Source organism: Phaethon aethereus (genome assembly GCF_964289735.1).
Source record: "Phaethon aethereus genome assembly, contig: HAP1_SCAFFOLD_782, whole genome shotgun sequence".
In the NCBI taxonomy this organism is placed as follows: Eukaryota; Metazoa; Chordata; class Aves; order Phaethontiformes; family Phaethontidae; genus Phaethon; species Phaethon aethereus.
In genome coordinates, this window is record NW_028113769.1 from 1 (window position 1) to 11,140 (window position 11,140).

The following is an 11,140-nucleotide window of genomic DNA, read 5'->3' on the forward strand; positions in this document are numbered from 1 at the left end:
ACTGGGGCGTCCCAAAGGATACCGGGGGTCCCCTGGGAGCACCCGGGGGATGTCAGCCCCCCCCACGGGGTATCGGGGTCCCCCTCGCGGTTTGGAGGGCAGCAGGGGGGTACCCCGAGGGATTTAGGGTACCCCAGGGGAGCTGGGGGGCACCCAGGGGGTGGGGGGGGCACCCAGGGGGGACTGGGGGCAGGCGGGAACTGAGGGGACTCAGCGGGAATTGGGGGGCCCCATGGGGTGACGGGCCCCCTCCAGGAGCATTGGGGCGCTGGGGGGGGCCGGGGGGGGCGCTGGGGGTGCTGCCCCCGGGCTGTCGGGGTGACGGGCGCACGGGGGGGGCAGGGCCCACCTTGCGCAGGAGGCAGCAAATCCGCTCGATGTTCTTCAACCGCTCGCGCTGGGGGGGGAAACGGGGGGTCGGGGGGTCCCCCACGCCGGGGTGCCCCGGGGGCGGGGGTGCCCGGACCCCTGGGTTCTCTGGTGGCTGGGGGGTGGGGGGAGGGGGACCAGGAACGGGGTCGGGGGGAGGGCAGGGGTGCCTCCCCCACCCGGCCCGGTTTGGGGGGCTATAAATAGACACCGACCTCGATTCTTCCCTCCCCCCACCCCCACCCGCCACCATCCCCCCGCCGACGCCCGGGGGGTGGGGGGCCCATGGGGGGATGGGGGATCCATGGGGGTCGTTGAGGGGGCCCACGGGGGTCCCCGGGGGGTCCCTGGGGGTGTTGGGGTGTCCCCGGAGGGGTTGGGGGTCCCGGGGGGCTCCATGGGGGGTTCGGGGAGGGTCCCCGGGGTGTCGGAGGGGTCCCGGAGGTCCCGGGGAGGTCGGGGGTCCGGGGGGGTGCGGGGGGGGTCCGCGGGGGCGGGGGTCCCGCTCACGGCGCGCGCGGGTTGCCTGGTCGATGGGGTTCTTGAAGTCGGTTCGCAGCTCGTCAAAGGCGATGATCTGGGGGGGGGGGGGCGGGGGGGTGAGGGGACCAGGCGGCCCCGCAGCCCCCCCGCGGGGGGGGGGGGGGGGCACCCCACACGCCGGGGGGGGGGGGGGAGGGGCGTGCTGCGGCCTGTTGCCATGGTGACAACGGCTGCCTGGAAACGGCCCTAGAAACCGGGGCGGGGGGAGGGGCTGAAGCCCCGACACCCCCTCTCCCCCCACCGCCGGGAGCCCCCCAAACCCGCCCCCCCCCCCCGCGCCGGCTGCCCCCGTTGCCAGGCAACCGCCAGCCCCCGCGATGCCCCCGCCCCCTCCGGATGCCGCCGTTGCCCGGCAACGCCGCCGGGTGCTTCCCCCCCCCCTCCCCGGTTGCCCCCCCCGCGTCCTTCCCGGTGCCCCCCCCCACGCCCCGGGGTGCCGCCGCTGCCCGCGCGGTCCCGGTGACCCCCCCCCCCCCCTCCTCCGGTCGCGGTGCTCCCCCCCCCCACCCCGTGCCGGTCCCTGCCCCCTCCCCCCGCCCCGCGGGTCCGGGGACCCCCGGGGGGGTGCGGGTCCCGGCCCCCCGAGCCCCCCGCGCCCCCCGCGCCCCCCGCGCCCCCCGCGCCCCCGCTCACATGCCAGATGACGAAGAAGATGAGGGAGGCGCAGAGCACCAGCGTCAGCATGTAGCAGAAGGCGGCGAACGTGAAGGCCATGGCCGGGGGCGCGGGGGGCTCAGCCCGGGCCCGGCCATGGGCGGGGGGCGGGGGGCGGCGGGGGGGGCCCGACCGGCGCCCGGGGCCGCCACGGCCCGAGCGGGCTGCTCGGGTGGGGGCGGGGCGGGGCGGGGCCGGGAGGGAGGAGGGCGCGCGCGGGAAGGGGGGGGGGGGGTCCGAGGGAGGGGCGTGCGGGGGGCGGGGGGCGCGAGTGGGTGCAAGAAGGCTGAAGGGAGGGGGGGGGGGGGCGGGGCCGAGGGGCGCGAGGCGCGCGGGCTGCGTGTGCGAGGCGCGTGCCCGTGGCCTCGTGTGAGCGCGCAACAGGCGCGCGGCGGGCTGGGGGCGCGCGCGGGGGCGGCGGCGCGCGCGTAACGCCCGCGCGCGGCGGCGTCAAGCGCACGCGACGCGCGCGGGAAAGCCCCTGCCGGGGCGCGGCGCGCGCGCGCGAGGCACGTGCAAACGGGGGGGGGGGGGGCGAGGCACGTGCCACGCGTGCGACGCCCGCGCAGGGTGACCCGCCCCCCCCCCCCCCCCCCCCCGCCACGCGCGTGTGCGCGGGGGGACCCCGGCGCCCAGGGTGGGGGAGGGGCGCTCTCACCACGCGGCTCCACGCTCCCACAGTCGTTTATTTGGCACCCACGAGTGACCCCTCCCCCCACGTGCACAAGGGTGGGGGAGGGGCACCGGGTGCCGGGCCCAAGCTGGGGGTGGGCAGGGTGCTGGGTCCCCTCCCCCCTCCCCCTTTTGGCACGAGGACGGGCGGGGCGGGTGTGCACGTGCGGGGGGCAGGGGGTACCCAGGGGTTGCAGCACCCACGGGTGCTCATGGGGTGGGTGGCAGCAGCACTGAGAGGGCAACCCAGCACCCACGGGTGCTTGCAGAGCAGGTGGCAACGATGCTTTGGGGGTCCCAGCACCCGTGGGTGCTCATAAGGGAGGGTGGCAGTGGCACTTGGCGGGGCAGCACCCATGGGTGCTCTTGGAGTGGATAGCATTGGCACCAAGAGGGTCCCTGACACCCATGGGTGCCCGGGGTAGGTCCCAGCACCCTTGGGTGCTCATGGGGCGGGTGGCGGTAGCACTTGGGAGGGCAGCACCCATGGGTGCTCTTGGAGTGGATAGCATTGGCACCAAGAGGGTCCCTGACACCCCTGGGTGCCCGGGGTAGGTCCCAGCACCCTTGGGTGCTCATGGGGCGGGTGGCGGTAGCACTTGGAGGGCAGCACCCATGGGTGCTCTTGGAGTGGATAGCGTTGGCACTAGGAGGGCCTCTGACACCTATGGGTGCCCAGGGGCGAGTGGCAGTGGCGCTCGGCAGGGTCCCAGCACCTATGGGTGCACGTGGGGCAGGTGGCAGGGTAATGCCGCAGAAGCAGTGGGTGGCCCAGCAGGGTGACACCCTCCCCCCCCCCAGCCCCGCGCTGGGGTGGGGGGCACCCATGGGTGGGGGCTCAGGGGGCTTTGGCGCCGAAGAGGCCGACGGGGAAGTGCTTGACGTGCGACGGCCACTGCGCCGCCAGCTGGAAGAACTTGATGTCGTCCCACTGGGTGCCGTCCACCGTCACTGCGGGAGGCAGCACCCATGGGACCCCCGGCACCCAGCGCCCACCCGACACACACACACACACCCCCCCCCCCCCCCAGCACTTGGCAGCCAGGGGATGAGCACCCTCGGGTGCCCCCACCCAGGAACAGCTGCGGGTGCAGGTGAGACCCCCGCCTTGGGCGCCCCCCCCCTCGGGTGACCCCCTCCCACCCTTGGGTGCCCGCACCCACCGGTGAGCAGGGCGGGGGGCTGCCGGGGGGAGCAGATCAGGCGGGTGATGCCCTCCACCACCAGGCTCTTGGAGTCGGGCTCCCGCGGGCGCTTGCTCAGGAACAGGGTGGGCACTGCCGGCGCACGACGGCACCCATGGGTGGGGGGGCACCCATGGGTGGGGAGGCACCCACAGCGCCAGGCGCCGGCTCCTCCACAAGGGACGGAGGTGGCCCGGGGTGCCCCCACCCCACAGCGATGCCCACCCGTGGAGACCACCCCTGACACCCACCCTTCTGCCCTCCCCTGGGTGCTCGCCCACCCTTGCACCCATCGGTGCCCACCTCTGGGTGCCCAAGCCCCCACCGACACCCACCCCTGTGTGCCAAATACCCCCACCACCCACTTTTGGGTGCTCAGGCCCCCCCCGATGCCCACCCTAGGGTGCCCACCCACCACCTCACATGGACACCCCCCCGCCAGCACCCCCCCCAGTGCCCCCACCCAAGGTGCCCCCCTCACCCTTCTTGTTCTTCTCGCGGGTGACGAGGGTCATGGCCAGGGTGCTGCCGGGGGGGTCCCCGGGGCCGGGCAGGCGGGAGACGTGGAGGGAGCGGAAGGTCCCGCGCAGGGCTGGTCTTGGCCCCCCCCTCGCGCCGCTCGCCCTCGCGCCGCCGCTCGGCACCCATGGGTGCCCCCCAGTAATCCACCTGCAGCCCCAGCGCGTCCCCCAAGGAGCTGCGGGGAGACCTGGGCTGGGGGGGGCACCCAGGCACCCGGGGGCTGCACCCCACAGACCACCCAGGAACCCCGGCGGGTGGGTGCCCCCCCTCCGAGACCCAGGGTGTCCCCCACTCAGGAAATCAGGCGGGTGGGTGCCCCCATCTCAATACCCAGGGGTGTGGGTGCCCCCCCCGCAATACCCAGGGGTGTGGGTGCCCCCCACCAGGGACCCAGGGCTGTGGTGCCCCCCCCGCAATACCCAGGGGTGTGGGTGCCCCCCACCAGGGACCCAGGGCTGTGGGTGCCCCCCCCCGCAATACCCAGGGGTGTGGGTGCCCCCCACCCAAGACCCAGGGGTGTGGGTGCCCCCCCAATACCCAGGGGTGTGGGTGCCCCCCCACCCAAGACCCAGGGGTGTGGGTGCCCCCCCCCAATACCCAGGGGTGTGGGTGCCCCCCACCAGGGACCCAGGGCTGTGGGTGCCCCCCCACCCAAGACCCAGGGGTGTGGGTGCCCCCCCCCAATACCCAGGGGTGTGGGTGCCCCCCCACCCAAGACCCAGGGGTGTGGGTGCCCCCCCCAATACCCAGGGGTGTGGGTGCCCCCCCCAATACCCAGGGCTGTGGGTGCCCCCCCACCCAAGACCCAGGGGTGTGGGTGCCCCCCCCCGGGGACCAGGCGGGCGGCGCTCACCCCGGGGTGCTGGCGGCGGCCATGGAGGGCGACGCGGGGGGGGTGGCTGTGGCCTCGCGGGGCCCCCCCGGGGGGGAGGGGGAGGGGACCGCCAGGCTGAGGGTGGGCACCTCGTCCCCGTCACCTGCGGGGGACACACAGGGGTGGGGGGGCAGGACCCCAGGGTGCCCCCTCCGCCGGGGACGGGACCCCGGGGTGCCCCCACGGGTGGGGACGTGGGGGACAGAGGAGCCCAGTGGGGATGTGGGGGGAGAGGGGGTGACAGCACCCCAGGGTGCCCCGGGGGCACCCACCTACCCGGAGCCGCGGGGGGGTCCTCCACCAGCCCCACCTTCACCACCTGCGGGCAGGCGCAGCCTCAGGGACCCCCGCGACCCCCGGGGACCCCCCGTCCCAGGGCCACCCCTGACCTGGGGACGGGGTGCCCCCACCCAGTGCCACCCCTGGCGTCCCCGTGGCCAACGTCACCCCGTGTCACCCCAACCCGGAGACCAGGTCACCCAGTGCCACCTCGCCAGCCGGTGCCACCCGTGACCCGGGGGCTGGGTCCCCGCACCCGGCGCCACCCCCCGGTGCCACCCCGCGTCACCCAGCGCCTCACCCCAGCCCTGGCGTCACCCCACGCCACCCACGGCCCGGGGAGCGGGTCCCCCCACCCAGCGTCACCTCGCGTCACTGGTGCCACCCCGGCCCCGGGGACAGCGTCCCCACCCCTGGAGCCACCCGGTGTCACCCGCGCCAGGCTCACCCCCACGAAGGGCACAAACTTCTGGTACGAGTCCTCGTCCGGGCTGGGGACAGCGAGGGGACATCAGGGGTGTCCCCACGTGCCACCGCCCCACGCCAGCACCCGCGTGTCCCCACGCCCCGTCCCTGTGTCCCGTGTCGCCGTCCCCATGTCCCGTGTCCCTGTGCCACCCCACGCCCTGTCCCTGTGTCCCATGTCGCCGTCCCCATGTCCCGTGTCCCTGTGCCACCCCACGCCCCGTCCCTGTGTCCCATGTTCCGTGTCGCCGTCCCCATAGCCCCATGTCACCCCACACCCCGTCCTGTGTCCCTGTCCCCGTGTCCCATGTCACCCACACCCCGTCCCCGTGTCCCCATGTCCCATGTCACCCCACACCCCGTCCCTGTGTCCCTGTCCCCATGTCCCCGTGTCCCATGTCACCCACACCCCGTCCCCGTGTCCCCATGTCCCATGTCACCCCATGCCCCATCCCTGTGTCCCCGTCCCCATGTCCCCGTGTTCCATGTCGCCCCACGCCCCGTCCCCGTGTCCCCATGTCCCATGTCACCCCACACCCCGTCCCCGTGTCCCCATGTCCCATGTCACCCCACACCCCGTCCCCGTGTCCCTGTCCCTGTGTCCCCGTGTTCCATGTCGCCCCACGCCCCGTCCCCGTGTCCTCGTGTCCCATGTCACCCCACACCCCATCCCCGTGTCCCTGTCCCCGTGTCCCCGTGTCCCATGTCACCCACACCCCGTCCCCGTGTCCCCATGTCCCATGTCACCCCACGCCCCGTCCCCGTGTCCCCGTCCCTGTGTCCCCGTGTTCCATGTCGCCCCACGCCCCGTCCCCGTGTCCTCGTGTCCCATGTCACCCCACACCCCATCCCCGTGTCCCTGTCCCCGTGTCCCCGTGTCCCATGTCACCCACACCCCGTCCCCGTGTCCCCATGTCCCATGTCACCCCACGCCCCGTCCCCGTGTCCCCGTCCCTGTGTCCCCGTGTTCCATGTCGCCCCACGCCCCGTCCCCGTGTCCCCGTGTCCCATGTCACCCCACGCCCCGTCCCCGTGTCCCCGTGTCCCATGTCACCCCACACCCCGTCCCCGTGTCCCCATGTCCCATGTCACCCCACACCCCGTCCCCGTGTCCCTGTCCCTGTGTCCCCGTGTCCCATGTCACCCCACACCCCATCCCCGTGTCCCCATGTCCCATGTCACCCCACACCCCATCCCCGTGTCCCTGTCCCTGTGTCCCCGTGTTCCATGTCACCCCACACCCCATCCCCGTGTCCCCATGTCCCATGTCACCCCACACCCCATCCCCGTGTCCCCATCCCTGTGTCCCCGTGTTCCATGTCACCCCACGCCCCGTCCCCGTGTCCTCGTGTCCCATGTCACCCCACACCCCATCCCCGTGTCCCTGTCCCCGTGTCGCCCCACACCCTGTCCCCGTCCCCGTGTCGCCCCACACCCCGTCCCCGTGTCGCCCCACACCCCGTCCCCGTGTCCCTGTCCCCGTGTCCCCGTGTCCCATGTCACCCCACACCCCATCCCCGTGTCCCCATGTCCCATGTCACCCCACACCCCATCCCCGTGTCCCCGTCCCGGTGTCCCCATGGCCCCATGTCACCCCACGCCCCATCCCCATGTCCCCGTCCCTGTGTCCCCGTGTCCCATGTCACCCCACGCCCCGTCCCCGTGTCCCCGTCCCCGTGTCCCCATGTCCCATGTCACCCCACACCCCGTCCCCGTGTCCCTGTCCCTGTGTCCCCGTGTTCCATGTCGCCCCACGCCCCGTCCCCGTGTCCTCGTGTCCCATGTCACCCCACACCCCATCCCCGTGTCCCCGTCCCCGTGTCGCCCCACACCCCGTCCCCGTGTCGCCCCACACCCCGTCCCCGTGTCCCTGTCCCTGTGTCCCCGTGTCCCATGTCACCCCACACCCCATCCCCGTGTCCCTGTCCCTGTGTCCCCGTGTTCCATGTCGCCCCACGCCCCGTCCCTGTGTCCTCGTGTCCCATGTCGCCCCACACCCCGTCCCCGTGTCCCCGTCCCCGTGTCACCCCACACCCTGTCCCCGTGTCCCTGTCCCCGTGTCGCCCCACACCCTGTCCCCCTGTCCCCGTCCCCGTGTCGCCCCACGCCCCGTCCCCGTGTCCCCGTCCCCGTGTCGCCCCACGCCCCGTCCCCACTCACAACTTGTGCTTGCAGGTGAGCATGGCCTCGGCCACCGGCAGCGGGTGGGTGGCCCCAGCACCCGCCACGTACGCCAGGATCCGTCCCACCACGTTGAAGGGCTCTGTGGGCACCCGGCGAGGCAGCACCCATGGGCGCCCCCCCAGGACACCCACCCTGGGGTGCTCCCACGGGCGTGGCCCCCCGCAGGGCCCCCTCCCACAACAGGGCATCCCCCCACCTTGGGGGGGTCACGCCAAGGCGACGGGTGCCACCATCCCGAGCCCCGCCCCGCGCGCCCGGAGGCACCCACGGGTGCTGCGCGCCCACTTACCGGTGGGGGGCGGCTCGCTGCGCCCGAAGAGCTCCCGCCACGGGGGGTCGAGGAAGGCGGCCCCGTAGCGCCCGTCCACCGAGCCCAGGTACTGCGCCACCGGGTGGGTGCCTGCGGGCGGCAGCGGGTGACGGGGACCCCCGCCGCTGGGCACGGCACCCACCCCTGCCAGCCGCCAGCCTGACCCCCCCAGTAACGCCCCGCGGGTGCTGTGGGTGCCCCGCGGGTGCCCTGTGGGTGCCCCGCAGGTGCCCTATGGCTGCTGTGGGTGCCCCGCGGCTGCTGTGGGTGCCCCACGGGCGCCCTGTGGGTGCCCCGTGGGTGCCCTATGGCTGCTGTGGGTGCCCCACGGGTGCCCTGTGGGTGCCCCGTGGATGCGCTATGGCTGCTGTGGGTGCCCCACGGGTGCTGTGGGTGCCCCGTGGGTGCCCTATGGCTGCTGTGGGTGCCCCACGGGTGCTGTGGGTGCCCCGTGGATGCGCTATGGCTGCTGTGGGTGCCCCACGGGTGCTGTGGGTGCCCCGTGGGTGCCCTATGGCTGCTGTGGGTGCCCCACGGGTGCTGTGGGTGCCCCGTGGGTGCCCTATGGCTGCTGTGGGTGCCCCGCGGGTGCCCTATGGCCGCTGTGGGTGCGCCATGGGTGCTGTGGGTGCCCCGCGGGTGCCCTGTGGGTGCCCCGTGGATGCGCTATGGCTGCTGTGGGTGCCCCACGGGTGCTGTGGGTGCCCCGTGGGTGCCCTATGGCTGCTGTGGGTGCCCCGCGGGTGCCCTATGGCTGCTGTGGGTGCGCCGTGGGTGCTGTGGGTGCCCCGCGGGTGCCCTATGGCTGCCGTGGGTGCCCTATGGCTGCTGTGGGTGTCCCGCGGCTGCTGTGGGTGCCCCACGGGTGCCCTATGGCTGCTGTGGGTGCCCCCGGGGTGCCGGGGGTGCCCCGTGGGTGCTGTACCGAGGGGCACGAGGAGGAAGGGGAGGTAGCCCAGCCCCTGGGGACCCCCATGCCCAACCCTGCTCCCTGCTGTCCCGTGGGTGCCCTGTGGGTGCTGTGGGTATTAAAGGTGCCCCGTGGGTGTCCTCTGGGTGCTCTGGGCGTCCCATGGGTGCCCCACGGGTGCTGTGGGTGCCCCGTGGGTGTCCCGAGGGTACTGCAGGTGCTATGGGTGTCCTATGTGTGCTATAGGTGCCCTGCAGATATTGTGGGTGCCCCGTGGGTGCCATGGGTGCCCCGTGGGTGCTGTGGGTGCCCTGCAGGTGCACCATGGGTGCTGTGGGTGCCCCGTGGGTGTCCCGCAGGTGCTGTGGCTGCCGTACCGAGGGGCATGAGGAGGAAGTGCAGGTAGCCCAGCCCCTCCTGCCCTGTGGGTGCCATGGGTGCTCTATGGGTGCTATGGGCGCCCCGTGGGTGCTGTGGGTGTCCTATGGGTGCTGTGGGTGCCCCGCAGGTGCCCTACCGAGGGGCACGAGCAGGAAGCACAGGTAGCCCAGCCCCGCCTGCCCCGTGGGTGCCCCATGGGTGCTGTGGGTGCCCCACGGGTGCCCCGCGGATGCCATGGGTGCCCTGCAGGTGCCCCAGGGAGATGTGGGTGTCCTATGGGTGCTGTGGGTGCCCCGCGGGTGCCGTACCAAGGGGCACGAGCAGGAAGCGCAGGTAGCCCAGCCCCTCCTGCCCTGTGGGTGCCGTGGGTGTTCTATGGGTGCTATGGGCACCCCGTGGGTGCCGTGGGTGCCCCATGGGTGCTGTGGGTGCCCCGCGGGTACCGTACCAAGGGGCACGAGCAGGAAGCACAGGTAGCCCAGCCCCTCCTGCCCTGTGGGTGCTGTGGGTGCCCCGTGGGTACTGTGGGTGCCCCGTGGGTGCTGTGGGTGCCCCGCGGGTGCCGTACCGAGGGGCACGAGCAGGAAGCGCAGGTAGCCCAGCCCCTCCTGCCCTGTGGGTGCTGTGGGTGCCCCGTGGGTACTGTGGGTGCCCCGTGGGTGCCCCGTGGGTACTGTGGGTGCCCCGTGGGTGCTGTGGGTGCCCCGCGGGTGCCCCGTGGGTGCTGTGGGTGCCCCGCGGGTGCCGTACCGAGGGGCACGAGCAGGAAGCGCAGGTAGCCCAGCCACTCGGGGCTCTTGGCGCCCAGGTGCCGCACGAAGCAGCGCAGGAGGGTGCTGTGGTACCCGGCGGCACCCACGGCCACCAGCTTCACGGCGCGGGGGGGCAGCGCCGAGCAGTTGCAGCTGGGGGGGACACGGGGGGGGTGAGGGGGGGACAGACCCCCCCTGAGGGCACCCGGGGGGGGGGGGTGGCAGAGGGGTTGCGGGTGCCCCCAGGGGTGGGGCAGGAGGACCCTTGGGTGGGCGGGGGGGGAGCATGCCAGGAGAGGCGGGGGGGGGAGCACCCGGGGGCGGGGGAGAGCACCCGGGGGGGGGGGGGGGGGCCCACGGGTGGTGTAAGCATCCTGGGCGGGGGAGGGGAGCACCCTTGGGTGGACGTGGGTGCTGGGGGCACTCGTGGGGGGGCCACCGTGGGTGCTGCGAGGGGGTGGGGGGGCCACGAGGGGACACGGAGGGGGGGGCGAGGGGACACGGGGGGGCGCGGGGGGACTCACAAGCGCTGGATGCGGGTGAGGACGGCGGAGAGCACGGCCGGCAGCTCCCCCCCCGCGGCGCCCACCAGCGCCTGCCCCTGCGCCTGCAGCAGCTCCCCCACCCACTGGGGGGCGGCCGTCACCCCCCCGCCCCCCCCCACCCACTGGGGGGCGGCCGTCACCCCCCCGCCCCCCCCCGCCCACTGGGGGGCGGCCGTCACCCCCCCCGCCCCCCCCCCCCGCCCACCGGGGGGCGGCCGTCACCCCCCCGCCCCCCCCCCGCCCACCGGGGGGCGGCCGTCACCCCCCCGCCCCCCCCCCCCCACTGGGGGGCGGCCGTCACCCCCCCGGCCCCCCCCACCCACTGGGGGGCGGCCGTCACCCCCCCGCCCCCCCCCCACCCACTGGGGGGCGGCCGTCACCCCCCCGCCCCGCAGCCCCCCACCCCACAGCAACCACAGCCCCCCCCATCACCCACTGACCCCCCCAATCCAGTGTGGGGTGGGGGGACACCTGTCAGAGCCCCCCACCCCCCCAC

The 11,140-nt window shown here is 74.7% G+C and overlaps 1 protein-coding gene across 1 annotated transcript; it reads right to left on the bottom strand.

Moving 5' to 3' along the window:
• Positions 1–2,694: 2,694 nt before the first annotated feature.
• On the bottom strand, positions 2,695–10,727 carry LOC309416566 (phosphofurin acidic cluster sorting protein 1-like; the record flags this gene model as incomplete). Its single annotated transcript, XM_082016106.1, has 11 exons — positions 2,695–3,189; positions 3,402–3,515; positions 3,904–3,947; positions 4,039–4,119; positions 4,798–4,921; positions 5,095–5,137; positions 5,546–5,588; positions 7,723–7,825; positions 8,036–8,288; positions 10,108–10,252; positions 10,624–10,727. Coding segments are annotated over 11 exons (1,167 nt in total), but the record flags the coding sequence as incomplete, so codon positions are not given.
• Positions 10,728–11,140: the final 413 nt, after the last annotated feature.